Here is a 17,172-nt window from a genome sequence, read left to right as displayed (position 1 = left end):
GGAGGTTAATGCTTCAGTACAATGAAGCAAAACACGACTATTGTAGGCTAGAACCTTTCATAGCCAATATTCACCATCAGGGACTCTGCTATTATAGCGTATGTTGACACTTGTAGATTTTGGCAAATTAACATGCGTGGCCCTTACCACATTCGCAAATGTGAAAATGGGAACAGTTCAATGACCTCGCCCCATTATTTCTATTATCCAACATTTTAATTAATGACTCTTACCCCTGTTTCTTGAGGGCTGAAGGGCCGTTGGTTTTGTTTTTTAAGTCTTTGTCTTGGAGCGCTTCCGTGTTCTTTCCAGCTGAATGCAATTCTGAAGCTTTTCAGAGTGCTGCTGTGGAAATTCAGTGATCTGGGAAATGCTATTCAATAGCGGTCATTTAAAATTACTTACTTTTGCAATGTGGTCAAAAATAAACAGTGTAGATTTAAAAAAAAAATGGTTTAAAAGCAGGTAAATTTTGTTCTTTGTTTCATTTTTAAGAGGGAGTCTTGCTGCTTTCAGCCTTCAGATTTGATCTTATTTTGATAAAATTAGAAGAAAATAAGAAAAAAAAGACAAAAAAAGCAATGACTTAAGATAAAAATAAAACTTGATTTTGAAAGCAGTTTTGAGGTTTAATATTTTGTGGAAACTATGATACATTTTGATCAGAATTCTTGATGACTAGAAAGTTCAAAAGACCAGCATTTATTTGAAATGAAACTATTTTGTGACACCTTAAATGTATCAACCATTTTTGACCAGTTTAATTCATCCTTGTATCATCCAAAAACGTTAAAAAAAAAAAAAAAAAAAAAATATTGAACAATAGTGTTGATATACAATTATTTGATAATTCAGTGATGCTGTAATATTCTGTATTCCCTCTAATGTACATTATATTTTGTAGTACAAGTTAAAGTTTGGTGCAGTTGTTAACATTTGATTTTTTTATTCCTAATAAAGTAAACCGGTGTGCTTTTTAAATAAATCAATATTTAATTAAAGCACATGTACACATTAAATTGTTCTGTAATGGAGAATCCTTAGAAAAATCATCATTGCTGCATAAGCCATAGTTTTGTAAACGATTTCGAAACCATTTTAATGTTTTAATAATGCATCCTCTCAGATCTCAGCAGCTGTAATGCTCACAGTGAAAGTGTTTGTATTGTAAGACATTAGACTGTCTTGTGTATTTGAGAATCACTACAGTTCTGTACAGGAGTCAGATCCACTCAGAGAAGTAAAAACAGAATTGTTCAGTCCGTAGTACTGCTCTGCTCCTCCTGAAGAAAATCAACAAATATGAAACAAAGATGATGAAAGCCGTCCTCCTTTAATCCATCTGTTCCATTGATGTGTTGCAGTTAAAAGGAAATCCCAACGTACAGGTAGAGCATGTTAAAGCTTCACAGTCTGTGAAAAGACACAATGTTTCTCAGACGGAGAGAAGGCTTGCAAGCGGCGCTTAATTCGAAAATTTCCCAGAGAGAAGCGCTCAGCCTCCGTTTACAATTAATTTCTCCCAGCTTGTTTTTAATGTGAAGCAATAAAACCGTGTGAAAATAAAGCCTATTGTCAGGCCTTAGATTATTAGATTATAGCGTATAATTCAAGCTCATCTCATTTTCTTTTCGTTTTTCATTTTCATGTTCTGATGAGTCTGTTTTGATCTGGATAGAACTCTTTTGGTTATTCAGTATCTGCTCTTGTCTGCCGCACTGATGTTTTTTTTCTTTTTTTTGAATGTTTTTTGCATATGAAAACCTATAATTGCTGTCCTTTGTGTTTGCAAATTGATAGACAGCTGCAACATATCAATAGTGAAGCAAATTTGTCCCTCTGTGTAACCTTATATGGGGATAATTGCAGGAGGGTGAAATTAACATGAGGACAGCAGAGCGTTTTTTACCTTATTAGGTCAACAACAACACCGACCCTGTACTTATGGAAACCTGCTTGCCCATAAACAAGCGTAAACAGGAACAGAGGGAATATGTTGATCCTGATTTATTAAGAGACGAAAATAATCAATAAGATTCAATGTATAATAATAACGAAACCTATTAAAAGGTATTTGTATCTGAGAGGGAAAAGCATAAAGGGGAAAAAATTGTTTCTTCCACCTCAAACTTAATGAAACATCACTCACAGTCTCCACAAGAGAAGCTATTTAGCTGGATTAATATGCAGAGCGGGATTTCTCGCACATGCATGGTTATATGGTGGAAAAGATAGTGGACGGAGGACTGGATCTCATTATATTTCATTGTAACCGTGATTTAATGTGCTTGTTGGCTAGTGCCCAATCAAGCTATTTGAAGAATCGTTGAAAATATAATTTAACTGGCCTCACTTTGCAGTACAATATCTGACATCAGCACCTTGGTGAGAGAGTGTTATTCACCTTTTCTTTGATTAGCTCAATTCTTTTCCTGTCAAAGAATAAATGCCAGTGACTATTCAGCTTTTAATTGCGATTGAGTGCAAATAACTCAACCTCACTACCTTTTAAAGATGAACTTAGTCGCATGCAGTTGAAATAATCAGAAAGAATACTATGAGATGAAATCTGTTCTATGAGGGAAAAGCACTTTTGCTAGTTTAACAATGGTAAAACGGTCAGTGTGCTCAGGACCATGGTCTAAACAGGTTGTCCCTATTCTCTTAATGAGTAATGGGTGTTTTTAGGGCGTAACATGCAATAAACCAATCAGAGTCTCATCTCCCATCCCCTTTAAAAGCCAGTTGTGCTCGCACAATGGTGGGTCTTTGGCAATATATGCCAAAGACTGTTCAGCTTTTAATAGCGATTTAGGGCAAATGAAGATGAACTGGTGCTTATGCAATATAAACAAACAAACCGAAAAAATAAAATGAGATGAGATCCTTTCTTTTTCCCCTCCCTCATTAATTGGAAGAAACAGCTGCACATCTCAAGACATAACTTAATACTTTGAACTATTATAAAATTAAGAGAACAAAAATCAAGAAAAGCAATAATAATGTATGCCAGTATATATGAACATACAAACACAGTATTATACACATATACAGATGTATATACAAATCCAAACTAAAGTACACTTTACATTACATTATTCAGTAATGGTGTAAAACATGATTGTTTCATAAATCATAATTGTGTGTGGACATTATTTGCATGCTTTATTATTGTATCCTCTCAAATCTCAGGACACACTGAAAGTGTTTGTATTTTAAGTTATTAGAAAAGCTCAAAATTTTTCCCATTGAAGAATAAATGCTAAAGTCTGTTCAGCTTTTAATAATGAATGAAGGCAAATATCTCTACCTTTCAACATTTTGAAGATGATCTTAGTTACATGCAAAAGAAATAAACAGAAAGAACTGAATGAGATTATTGATCTGTTCAAAGTGGAAAAAAAAAGAAACATTCTCTTTTGTGAAATAAATGAGATTTACAAAATAAAATTATGGCTCGATTAGCTTTTCCTCAGTGAAATAGTTCATGGTTTAGGTTTGTGTGTTGTTGCTGTGTTAATGAAATGCTGCATGAACAATAGATGCTGTCATTCTTTTCTTCGCCATTCAAGACGACCTCCAGCTAATCTGTTTGTGCCTGAGCTTCCTCTCCTGCTTGCCCCATTACGGCCCTGCCACGCTCATCTCTTTAATCTGCCCTTCCAATCAGCTGCGACTTAGTGCAAAGCAAACAGCAGTGCTAGGGCTGCTAAGTTAGACTAAACGGCCTTTTAGCTAAGTCATTAGCTCTCTTTGCACACACTGTCAGGAACAGTCTGACTCATTAGTGTGTCATCGCTAAGAAGTCAAGTCAAAGACACTAACCAAGACTGAGAAATGAAAGACAACTAGCCTCAGGTTAACATACTACTGACCAATTACTAATCCTATTGGCTGTTAATACTATTGGCTATTGATAAACTGAGCCAAATTAGCACATTTGCTTGCTAATTTATGAAATCGTCAAGTCATAGCATCTCTGAAAATGCCATGCTGGCATACGAGAGCAGGATGAAGCTGTGTATGGATAATGCTGGCATCCTGAAAACAGGTTCTTAGAGTGTTAATGATGTTCTAGCAAGAGTATATTTGGAAAACTTGCAATGTGTGCCAGAGGGTACGTGCGCACAAAAATATGCAAATAGACACATGCATATGCACGCAGTGGTACTCGTAGCACTTGTTAACACCTCTCGATACCGAAGGGTAGCAAAGCTGTTACAATTCACACTTCGAAGATTGCGGCTGAGGTGTGTTTGACATAGTTTTTCTTCTTTAGTCATCCAATCTCTGCTCTTCTACCCAGCAACACAAGCCATTTCTGTCACCCTATGTCACCTCTGTTCTCAAAACAGTCACGTTTTATTTAAAGGTGTTGATGCAGTGGTACGGTATTTGAGTTATAGATGTCAACTAAACATGTTTTTGAGTTGCTAAATGTTTTGAATGTGTGTTTGTGTTTCTATACCAGTTCCTGGCCCCATTCCCATGGAGTCCATCCAGACAGGCCCATACGAGGAGAAGATCTTCATGCAATGGAAGGCTCCGAATGAAACTAATGGGGTCATTACACTCTACGAGGTGAGAAAATCTATTTTGTTTATTTATATTTTATGCATTTATAATGTATATATGTATATAAATATAATATTATCAGGGTTTTTGTAGGTCTTAAAAGGTCTTAATTTGCCCTTCCACAAATGAAGGCCCTAAACAGTCTTAAATTCATAAAGTCATGGCATTAAATGGTTCATGCATTGCCAAAAATGAAAATCTTCCTCAGTATTTTTGTTTTTCACCACAAGTATTAAAGCATCATTCGTCTTCTTCTTGCTTTATGGCGGATCGCAGATTTATAAGTGCATTACCGCCACCTATCTTTCATGAGTTTTTTTGTTTTTCACCACAAGTATTAAAGCATCATATCTGTCTTTACACAATCGTCACGAGCCGCAGTTGGGTCTGTGCATGTGTCTCATATGGTCCATTTATACAGCTGAGAAGCAATAGGTTCCCTTTCGATTGCACATTACCCCGATTACACTTTCAGTTTTGATCGTACAGATAAGAGCAATACATCAAATGTAAAGGGTCTACTTTTTTTTGTATACAGACATAATAACAACAAAAACTTTGTGCACTTATAAAATAAAGATAACAAACAAGGAAGTGCTCTCTGCAGCCTTTGTCTGCGCTGATCTTTCAGATACAAATGCGTCATTAAAATGAACTGTTCAGTGAATTGGATATTGTCTGCTTGAAAACAAATATTCTGTGTGCATATGACAACAACGCGATGTTTTTTCACGTTTTTACTCTCATAGAGCGCGTCATGCTTTTTTGTTTCACTACCGCGATTGTTCTTCAAGTTTTTATTTATTTTACTGTTTTGCTTCGCGATGAGAGGAATAAGACATAATTCACCCCAAAAAGATGTGAGCTGAGATTTGGACTGCAACGGCTTTTATTTATTTATATAGTTTTCACATAACGTGTAAAATTTTACTAGTTAGACTTTTTCCAAAGACTTTTTTCCAAACTGAAGACTAAATGTATAATCAAGTGAAATAGTTATGAGTTTCAATAACAATATACACCACTACCATTCTTCAAAAAGCTTAATGTAAATGGTAACCATAAATGTAACCTGGGGATCATTGCTGCAATTTATCCCCCTAAAAAACCTAAAAAAAAATCAAATTTTCAGCTCTTTTTTAATGAACTAATCCCTATAAAACATAATGATGATGATGATAAATAATAAACAATAAATGTTTTTTTGTCTCAAGATTTTAAAGGATTTCTGATGCAAAAAATTCTTTGATTTTTCCTAATAAACTGTTTAACTGCACTCAAACTGAACAAAATGTTTGTGGGATAAGTGAGTTATGCTAAACTACAAGCATAAAATTAAACATTCTTTCTTGTAATCATCCCTCTCTCAGCTGAATGGCTCATTATGGGGTCACTTGCATCAGGTGTGAATTCATGATAGTTGACGCCTACTCGCCTATGACTTTTTAACTGTCAATAAGTTTTCTGAGTGGAAAAAAAAAATTCTAGAGCTCATTCTCAAAATTTCTGTTTATGTTGCCCTTTTTCAAGTGATTTAATAACATTTTTAGTTTTTCATAACCAGCATCATTTTTTTTTTCTTCATTCTGATCACATATTATTATAGCCAGTTTGGCAGATATTATGTGTTTTTTTATTTTTTGAGTTTTTTCTTTTTGATAATGGATGTTTTTCTGTCTTGTTTTTTTCATAAAGGAATTACTTTTAATACTATTTTTGCTTTGTTTTATTATTTTAATATGGTAGAATTAATTATTATTTTATTTTGATATTTTGGTTGTTGATTACTTGTAATACTATTTTTGCTGTTATTGTTTGAAAAATACGTGTGTCTTAAAACTATATATCAAAGTAAATTGCAGGATGCTGTTTAGTACAAATATTGCACAAAAATAAGTGATTTTCTGTTGCAGGAAATGTTGTTTGACAGCCCGGATCTCTCGCATATTAATTATTTATTAGTCAATGCATAGAATATCCACATTACAAGCAAGGAAATGAAGTCATGTCATGACAAAAACAAATTACATCCAGATTTTGCATTAATGTGTGTGTTCGAGTGGGCTGGAGGCACAAAAGAGGCTCACTATCTCTTTGATTTGATGAGGAAGACAAACGGCGTGCAAGACATTGTGCATATCCAGGTACATCATTAAAACGGGGTTGCGGCATGTGCTATCTTTGTGATAAGAAGATTGACAGAATTTACCAAATGTATCGAGTGGGCACAATGTGGTCCCATTTGGCCGGATAATTACTATAATAGCCCTCATTGATTTAATTAGAAGCGTCCAATAGAATTATCCGTGAGATCTGAGCAGCCGTATGCCTCCTCTCCTCGCTTTTAGTGATTCAGACAAATTAGACTTAGGACAAAGAGCTCAGAGGCAGGAAAAGGAAGGCGCAGAGATGAATGCAGCGGAAGGGTCACAAAAGGATACGGTTTTGTTTGTGGCAAGCAAGTTTCTTGATTCAAAGCTTTGGGAAAGACTCAAGGAAATAAAATAGGGCTGCAGCAACTAGCAATAAAAACATTAATGATTGATGGCTTTTTATGTGTTTTGATGTATTTTGTTTTTGAGAGTATGAAAAGTTATTTGCAGTATACTATTTAAACATTTTTGAAATGCAATATTGCATATACGTATCATATGCAATGCTGCATACACAATGTGTAATACTTTTATTGCTATGCATTTTAAATGTATAAAACGTGTTTATTTATAAACCATAATTTAAAAAGTATCAAAGGAGATAGATAGATAGATAGATAGATAGATAGATAGATAGATAGATAGATAGATAGATAGATAGATAGATAGATAAATAGATAGTAAATAAGTAAGTAAGTAAGTAAGTAAGTAAGTAAGTAAGTAAGTAAGTAAGTAACTGGAACAAGGACACAGAGATGATTGCTTATGGCTCAACCCTTGTAGGAATGAACCAGTAACCTTCTTGTTGCCAGACTCTAGGCCACATCACCCTATATGTACTGTGTGTAATGAAGTACTGGGTGGTTCATTGATCTACACTTATTAGAACAGCTCAGGAGCCTACTAAATATGACACACACACATCACAGTGGGTTTCAGATCAGTTTCTGAGTACCTGAGATGTGTCCTGCATCAAAATCCATACTTTTGATCAAATTTCCCCTCTCTCCCTCTCTCTCTGTCTCTTTGCTCGCCCTTCATTTCACTGCACAACAGCCTCCTGTTATCAAACCATCAAAGCCTTTCAGAAATTAATTGCTTTGTTGTCAAAATAAGAGCGTGCGTATGAAAGTGCATGGAAAGTAAGACAGAGAAGATCCTCAACAGCTCCTTATTAATCAACAGTGAGACGTGTAAAGCGAAGGTGTCTTTTATCCTCCTGCTTCATTTTTCTTTATCTCCATGCAAATGAGGATGAGTAAATAGCAGAACACTTCTGCACACGCGGCTGTTTAGTCCTTGATCTTTGTTTTGTTTAATTTGCGTGACATGTTGTGTGTTTGCGATGACGTGATGTCTTCCACCCCTCCACTGTGTCTTGTACGGCGTTTCTGATGGCTTCCTGTCTGGAGTTACGTGGAAACAAACCACCCATGTGTCTGATGGGTTTTCAGTGGAGTGATGGGCAGGGACATTGACACTCTTTATGGGTACTCTTATTTGTGTACACACTTTAAAATTAAAATGACATTTGAGTTTGAGCAGATTTTTTGCAACAAAAATCTACCATATTATTAAACCATGTTTTTTTTTCACCATTGTATTTCAGTTCATAGCAAAATGGAACATGATATTATACCTTGGAGAACTTTATAAAAACCATAGTACATTAATTCCAGTTCCATAGTATTACCATCAGATTCCATCAATGTACCAGGTACTTTGTATGATACCATGGTAATTTTTTCATTCTAAGATTTGTAGATATCTCCCATGGTAATACCATAGTATTCTTGGCTTTTATGAAAGGAATTAATACTATTATTCAGCAAGGATACATTGAATTGATCAAAAGTGACAGTAAAGACATTTATTATGTTTCAATTTCTATTTCAAATAATAATATTAATAATATTAATAATAATAAGGTTTTTTTAAGCAACAAATCAGCATATTAGAATGATTTTTGGATCATGTGACACTGAAGACTGGAGTAATGATGCTGAAAATTCATCTTTGAATCAGAAATAAATTATATTTTACAATATATTCACATAGAAAACATCTATTATTTTTCTATGTGAATATATTACACATAGTGTAATACATGTAATACATAGTACACATAGTGTAATATATTTTGCAATATTGCTGTTTTTACTGTATTTTTGATCAAATAAATACAGGCTTGGTGAATTTTTTTTAAATTTTATAAAATAAATAAAGGATTGGTACACACACATTTAAAATGTACCAACCCAAAACTTTTGAACACTAGAATAAATACTATAGTATACAAATATGATAATCATGATTAGTGCCACAATATTGTTCAGCTGCTAATTTAACATCGATGAACCATGGTACCAAAATAAGTAAACATCTCTTTTCTCTCTCTAAATAAGTCAAAGTAAGGAGCTGTCGTTCTGTGTACTGATGTAGTTTGGAAGGTTTCATCTCTAACGAAGATAAACAGCCTGTTCTGCCCTTATGGGATGGAGGAAAACCTGTGCACACCCCACCTCCTCTCTTCATGGTGTTGTTTTCATTTCCATCAATAAGCGCTTGAGTTGCAAGCACTCGAGTTAAGAGAACCAGTAACCCCTATCTCTCCAGAGCAGCTAAACCCGGTTAATGGGCTCACAGTCCTGCACGTCTGGTCTAGAGACAGCTGGAGGGAGGTCTAAATCCAGGTTAATGTCGAGAGTGCTGTTTTTATTTACCATTTGTCATGTCATTAGATGGTGAGATTGAAGTACCCCTATTTTGTCCCAAACAGTAGACATTGACATAGCATTGCTAGTAGTCGGGAGGAAGTCATGTTAACAAGTTACCGGGTTGATGCATTGAGTTAATCACTGGATTTGACAAAGTTTGTGAGGTTTATGCCTTCTTCAAAAGATATTCAGAATTTTAGTAGCAAGTAAACAAAAGATCCATGAGCAAATTGTGTATTCTGTTTTTTTCTGAGTAATATCTATGAAGTAAAGTTTTTTTTTTATTTTTGGGGAGAATAAAATATGAAGTCTATAGACATTTTCCACTATTTTCATTCTCTCTCATGCCATATAGTTGTTTGTGGAGAATGGTGAGCCATGTTTTGAATAATTTGTGCGTTGTCATTGTTTTCAGATTTATTCACATTAAAAATTATTTTAAATCACATTGTATTGTAGTTGATGGTGGTGGTCAGTGTCTAAGTGGACAGTTCTTGATCTGTCTGAATATATGAGACTACTGTATATTATTAGTATTTGTATAGTACTGTATTTTCTTCAATATTTGTTTCTTTGTCTATTTTATTCTGTTTCTCAACCAAATGTTGAGTAACCTCATTTCTTCCTGGCATCCCAAACCCTCATAACTCACCCTCAAAATGTACAAAATACTAAATATTCTGTGTTCTCAGCCAGTCTGTTTACCAACCCTAAATCTCAGGAGATGCTGGCTTGAACAAGGCCGAAGAATTACTAACCAATCCAGCTTGGGTTTATAGTTTTGCATTTCACGTATCTGCTTGTATAACAGCTGCCTTGGATTTCAGGTTCTTATAATCTTTTTTGATGGGTTGAAGTCCATGCAGAATTAATTTTAGATGTTTAATTGCTTCAAGCTTATTGAAGTACTTTATTTGTGACAGATGTACTGTATGCAAGTGTGGTTGCAGGTTTGTTTGTTTGTTTGTTTGTTTGTTTTTCTAGGGTGGCTTTTTTTTGTTAGTTGTTTTACTTGTCACATGACAAAAGGAATATTGTACAACAGTGTCACAAGAGACATTATCCTTGTTCCAAAGCGTAGTGAGCTGCCTTCAGTATATGCCTGCTGTTTACATAGGCATCTGCCTTATATGGCTCAGTTGAATTGGAACCTCACAAGTTTCTGTTTTGGAACAATTTTCATAGGCAGCAACTCAGAAAATTTGAGGCAACTGTTTGTACTAATGCTGTGGTACACACAGAATACTAATTTTATAATGTTGCTAATATTTATTTATTTGCCATTGCTCATCACAATGCATTTGGCCAAAACAAGGCACAAAAAACAAGCTGTAAAAATTATTTTTTAAAGTGTGTTTTATAAGAAAATAATATTTCAGTTTTTCTAAATGTTTTTAATTCGCTTTGTTTCCTGCTGTTTCTTTGTAATCGATTGTGAAATTTACTAGCAGTTTCACCTTCTTTTTTTTTCTTCCAGTGTAGCATAAGAAGCAGTGTACTTAAGTTGCCTTTGGAAAAGCCTTTTTGTTGCTAGTGCACTTATGATGCCTCAAAAGGCTGCTCGCTGTGTTTTGGAACAGCATCTCTCTCCTTCTTTTATACTCATTGCTAAAGTGAAGTAGCCATAAATCCAATATCTCCCACAAACAGGGCGGTTTTCTTCAAATTCCCATCTCCACTGCCAAACTGAACTGGGAAATGAACCCTTTTCAAATCAGCTGTGGTCAATTAAACTCAAGCGGCTCTTTTAACAGAGAGCCACAGTGCGTTCAGTAGTGCTTTAGGCCACTTTTAGCAGCCTGTCGCATTGCATCACATGTCCCCTGGCCAACACTTCCTATCTCCCCTGACAAGAGAGAGGATGGACAGATGAAAGCGAGAGATATATCCCCCATCCTCACCTCTTCATTTCATACTTTCAGTCTCCTACAGGATTGACCTTTCTTTGTGTTTTTCCCCCATCAGGACATTGAAGTGATGACAGGGTAATTGGAGGTCTATTGATCTGAGCTGTTATGTTGTTGTTGTTGTTGTTTGTTCATTTAGTCACATACTGTAGAAAATGGAAGAATTGTTTGATTTTGTTCAGAACATGTTGTCAAAAGTGAAATTACTCTAATGACATCATAAATGGAGTATCCATGTGTTCTTTTGTTGAACTGGAAAATACACATAATCAGATGTACTACAAATATTACTATACAGCAACAACTAGTGTAATGCGAAAATATGTATAGATTGTTTATTCTGTTTGTATAACAGCTGCCTTGGATTTCAGGTTCTTATCATCTTTCCTGAAGGATTGAAAGTCCATGTAGGATGAATTTTAGATGTTTAATTGTTTTCTTCACTATTTTTAAATTCAGCGTGTTACTTGTTGTGTCTTTGTGATTGATATATATATAGAATTGTTTAAATGGATTTTCTAAATTGATTTGATTCACTAGGAGGGTTACACTGAACTAGACACAAACTCAGACCTGTATCAAAACATCTTGAGTGCAGCTTACAGCCGAATTATCCATCTGTCTGTATATTTCACGAAGAATACCCTTCAGCCACCTCACGCTTTCTGTTTCATTGGGCTGTAAAGAACCTGTGTTTTACGAGATATGTTCAATACGACCCACTGTTGGCTGAGTATATTAACACCAAACAAGGGCACAAATTTACAGAAGAGCTTCGCTAAAGGCAATATATGATATTTTAAAAGCCCCTTTAATAAAAGGCCTGCCATCAATCTCTAATGCCCTTTCATTTACAAGAAAACTTCTGGCACAACTAAAGGCATGAGTTGAAGCAGAAATACCTGTTTGTCCAAACAGTGACCGAAGAGGGTTTAAACATTTCTGTCAGCGTTTACAGTAAATTGTCAACTGTAAAAGCAACACTCAGACTGTAACTATCTATTAAGACTGATTTATAATCCGTAACATGTAAACTTGTGCTTGGCAGTATATTACACCAGGCTGCTCCGCCACACCTCAGCGCCACTGCGTGATTTACTGACCCAACATGAAATCATAAACATGATAGCATATTAAATCAAAACTAGGCTGCTGAAAAAAAAAAAAAAAATGCCGGTATAAACAATCCTTTGACATGAAATAAAACAGCAGGCATGAAAGTTTAAGGAAAGCCTATGAATAGTTGGATTTGTTACTGTATGCTCTTGTCCTATACAGGACATCTCATGCAGGATCGTTTTTCTTTGATATATTATTTAAAAAACAATTAAGTCCAAACATTCATACTCCCAGAATAGATGGTGTGTGTGATTCAGTATGAGAGGGTTTATGAGACAGTAGTGTCTAATAAATGATAATTCTGTCATTATTAACTGTACTCATCTTCATGTTGCTACAAACCTGTATGACTTTATTTCTTCTGTGGAAGCGCAGATTTTCCAAGCTGCATTTTCCAACAATTGTTTACAACCTTTTTTTATTTTTTTATTTTTTTACAAGGACACATTAAATGTAGCAAAAGTGACAGTAAATACATTTATAATCGGTTTCATATAAATGCTAATTTTTTGAACTTTCTATTCATTAAAAAACCGCTGAAATAATAATTAATAATAAGATATGTTTCTTGAGTAACAAATCAGCTTATTCCAATGAAGGATCACTGAAGACTGGAGTAATGATGCTAAAAATTCAGCTTTGCATCACAGGAATAAATTACACTTTTGATTTTGGTTGCACTGTCCCTTTAAGTGACTGTATTGTATATACTGTCTATATACATATATATGTCATCTGAGGTTTTCTTTTTCCTAAAGATGAACAATGTTCCAAATATTAATTTTAATTTCAGAATCACTGAGATGTCTTATGTCGGCATCTGAAAAGTTTCATCATTGAATTGTGTCTGTCTCTCAAATATGTGTGTGAGTAATATTTGGTTTGAATGTGCAGATTTGCTTCTTCTGACTGTTTTGTTGCCTGTGGTCAGTGGACAGTCACGGATGTGTGTGTGTGTGTGTGTGAGTGAGAGTGTTTAGAGGGCATTCTGAATCACTCCACTATGCATGAAAAGCTTTTAGGCAGCGGGCCTGCCAGGCACCCAGCTGTCAATTTATTTGATTTGAATTGTGGACTGGAGTTATGAAGTGTGAAACGTCAGGGCTAAAATGTTTTGATTACCCCCATACACTGTGGCCATCAATTTCCATCAGCCTCCTCTAAGATATGGAAGGTGTGTGTATCTTAGCATAAAAAATGGTTATCTGTAACCTAGTTTAATAATTGGTTTGGGGCGTGTTAATTCTTAGCTGGATGTTGTTTTCTAAAATGTGCATGTTCGAAGCAGATCTGAAAGCCTCGTAAAAGTGTTTAATAAGCGGCTTGTATTTACAGCGCAGTGCACTGAATGTGCTTGTTATTCATTGTATTCATAATATAATATTTGGGTTGCATTTCTAGTGACTGAAATTGTCTCAAATATTTAGAGAGAACATCTGAATGCGGAAAAGCTAAAGTAACAGAAAGAGATCCAGTTTAACAAAAATGTTCCCTGCTAAATTGCTTTTCCTGTTTCAATAGGTTTACGTCATTAAGAAAAATAATGTTTAAAGGAAAAATTCACTCCAGAATGAAATGTTATTTTCTCACACGTGTTGTTACAAACCTGTATGACTATATATATATGACTATATATATATAATATAAGTGCTTCATTTAAGGCATGCAAGTCTAAACTTTGTGTGAAGCTTCTCACTTTCATCAAGAACTTTTCTTTTGTGTTTTTTGGAAGAAATAAAGTCATTCAGGTTTAGGACTTAATGGTGAATAAACTAAGAAATAACTAAAATTTTTGTTGTTTGAGCTATACATGGTTTAATACATTTAAATTTGTGATTCCATTGAATGTACGAGACTCTTAATGAACGTATCATTGTAAATGTCTGTCGGTCTCTTCTTTTTCATTAGATCACCTATAAGGCTCTTGGCTCCCTGGACCCCAGTGCAGATTTGACAACACAACGTGGCCGTGTCTTCAAACTCCAAAATGAGACCCATCATCTCTTCGTAGGATTGTATCCTGGCACCACTTACTACTTTACGCTGAAAGCCAGTACAAATAAAGGCTTCGGCCCCCCTGTGACCAACCGTATTGCCACCAAAATCGCAGGTAAGGAAACAGCAGGGTTTAAGCTGAGGGTGCAGCTAAGATTATTGGATTTTTTCCAAAGGCTAATGATGATTATACACAATTATAGTAAAACAGACCCTCAAGTTCCAGTTTAATTGAGTTAATGTGACAGACATTTGTTCTTTATGGATATAGAGTATTGACGTCAGACAGACTGGAGATAATGTATGAAATTATTTCAGGGAACATGAACTGACGGGGTTAAATAAGCTTAATTTGATTGCTTACCTAATTATCTCTTGCATTTCTAAAATTTGCATAATTAGTTTTGTCATTTTGACTTTTTTGTGTCTTAAAGAAGCTTTGCTGGAGCGAAAATCTCATTAGCGAGTCGTGTTATTGGCATAAATATCATTGGAATACAGTTAATGTAAAGTGAACAAAATAATGAGAACATGAATCGTAAACAACATCCTCCACAAGTTCAGCCGTATTCCTGTGGCCCGCGGCTGTCAGTTCGTTCCGTTTCATAATGACGTGGCATTTGTGCAGCACACCAGACACCATTTATTAAAACCGTATTGTTCACTGAATCTAAACATTGTAATGAGAGAGTGACATTTTCAAAACGATTACATAGTAATGATTGTTTTAAATTAGGCTTCAAAACTGTATGCTTTCTTGTAGGAGTAAATACTGTGAAATGAATGTTTTCCCAAATACATGAATATTAATTATGCATAATATTAAACATGTTTTTGTGTGTTTGAAAGGCAGCTGAGTTCCAAGGTCAATACAAGCTAAACTCTGTTGATGGCATCTGTAACATGCTGTCGATTGCCGCATACAACAATTTTGACATCTCCTTCAGTTTGTAAAGCATGCATGAAGGGTTGACATTAATGCACTTTCGTTTCAAAACTCTTTTATAAATATTGGTCATTTTATACTTGCAAATGCAATTAACTCATGTTACATAAACCGATAAAAAGTGCAAAGGTTTTTAGACATTTGGTTTTCATCCATTTGTCCTTGAGATGAGGTCTGCTAAAGGTGGGTGTACACGGTACGATTTTTGCTGTCGTACGAGCTCGCAGGGGATTTTTTTCTCTCGGGAGAAAATCGCAGATGCTCACATGGTCGCGGCTCATACCTAGTGAGAATAAATACGGGCCTATTCTGAGAATGTTACGAGCACCTCCCGACCTTCCAATAATTTTCAAACATGTCAAAAAAAAAATCGGATGCTGTTGGTTTAACTTCTTGGCTTATGTGCGGTTGAATGAGACGATTTGGCGTTCCATCTGAAGTTGACCAATCAGAAGATGACAAAAACTTCATATTATGTATATAAATAGTCTATATAGTGATTTTAGTTTAATTATACAGCTCTGTTTTTTATTTGCTATTCCGAATTGTGCCAAATGTGCCGTTCAACTTCATGTATGAATATACCTGTTGTATTTCTGGCAAAACGAGCAGAAATTCAGAAATAGCCTTCTCACTTCAGGTCGTTTATGAAGAACAGAAAGTACATGCTTTTCTCTGCTTTTCAGCCATTCTCTTTGCCATTTTTTCTTTTCTTTTTTTGGACGTCACAAGCCACAAAGAAAACTATTTTATCCTCAGAATCCATATTTTTTATTAATGACGTGAAACGTAATGCTTAGGTCAGAGTTTGTAAAATCGTAGTAAATTTGTGTTGTGTGTGACTGCCTCCGTATAATTTTCAGATAAACTCAATCGTGACGTGCTAGGACTCACCAAGTTCAGACCTTTCGAATCGTACCATGTACGCCTGCCTTAAGCTATACAGTACGTGCTTGCTTTATATCCCGATAGTTGGTGTCCTTTTACATGAATCTATGTCTATATCTATGTGTCTGCAGCTCCATCCATGCCTGAATATGAAACTGACTCTCCTCTCAACGAGACAGACACGACAATCACCGTCCTCTTAAAACCTGCCCAATCACGAGGGGCCCCTGTCAGGTGAGCGTCCAAAGTATTTTGCTTATTTGTTTTACATTGAAGAACTGAACAGATGTAAAAAAAAAAAAAAAAAAAAAAAAAAAAAAATTATACTTATATAAACTGTCGTTTGATTGTCAACTTCTTTATATGGTAAAATAAACATTATTTGTCAACTTATATAAACTTTCTGGTCAGAAAAAAAAAATTAATTAAACAGGACACATTCTAATGTACGGGGGTAAAAAAAAAAAAACTTAATGTTAAGCTGTATTAAACTTTTATTGTTTTGATGTTTGAAAATCCCTTTTTGTCATTGACCCATTTGTTAACACTTTATTTTAATAGTTCCCTAACAGACATTTTGCTGACTGTTAGTAACTTTGCAAGTACATGTCAACTTATGCTACCAACTATAACCCTAACCCTGACCTAATGGTCTACTAATACTCTAATGAGAGTTAGTGTAGTTACAAATGAGAGTTAGCTGACATGTTGTTGCTAAGTTGCTTATAGTAAATAGAATATCTCATGTGGATTAATTAATAAATAAATAAATTAAATCTGCGGACAGATGCGAAGCACATTAAAAGGCAAGAATACACCAAATTACCCATGATTCCTCTCTCCAATCATCCAAGAGGGGTCTAGTGCATCGA

At 35.0% G+C, this 17,172-nt stretch overlaps 1 protein-coding gene across 7 annotated transcripts in view; it reads left to right on the top strand.

Annotated features, from left to right (window-relative positions):
• LOC109091611 (receptor-type tyrosine-protein phosphatase T-like) overlaps positions 1 to 17,172 on the top strand; it is a 248,226-nt gene that overhangs the window by 138,002 nt on the left and 93,052 nt on the right. For all 7 annotated transcript variants that reach the window (XR_006155051.1, XR_006155054.1, XR_006155053.1 and 4 more), the window contains exons 9-11: positions 4,472 to 4,581; positions 14,380 to 14,581; positions 16,432 to 16,534. Coding sequence is in view for 1 of the 7 variants with exons in the window: in XM_042726528.1 (XP_042582462.1) it covers positions 4,472 to 4,581; positions 14,380 to 14,581; positions 16,432 to 16,534 (415 nt within the window). In the remaining 6 variants the exon portion in view is untranslated. The remainder of the gene's footprint in view (positions 1 to 4,471; positions 4,582 to 14,379; positions 14,582 to 16,431; positions 16,535 to 17,172) is intronic.

Source organism: Cyprinus carpio, chromosome B6, assembly GCF_018340385.1.
Source record: "Cyprinus carpio isolate SPL01 chromosome B6, ASM1834038v1, whole genome shotgun sequence".
Taxonomy (NCBI): Eukaryota; Metazoa; Chordata; class Actinopteri; order Cypriniformes; family Cyprinidae; genus Cyprinus; species Cyprinus carpio.
Note: the sequence above shows the minus strand (reverse complement) of the source record. Positions and strands in the feature narration are given on the sequence as shown.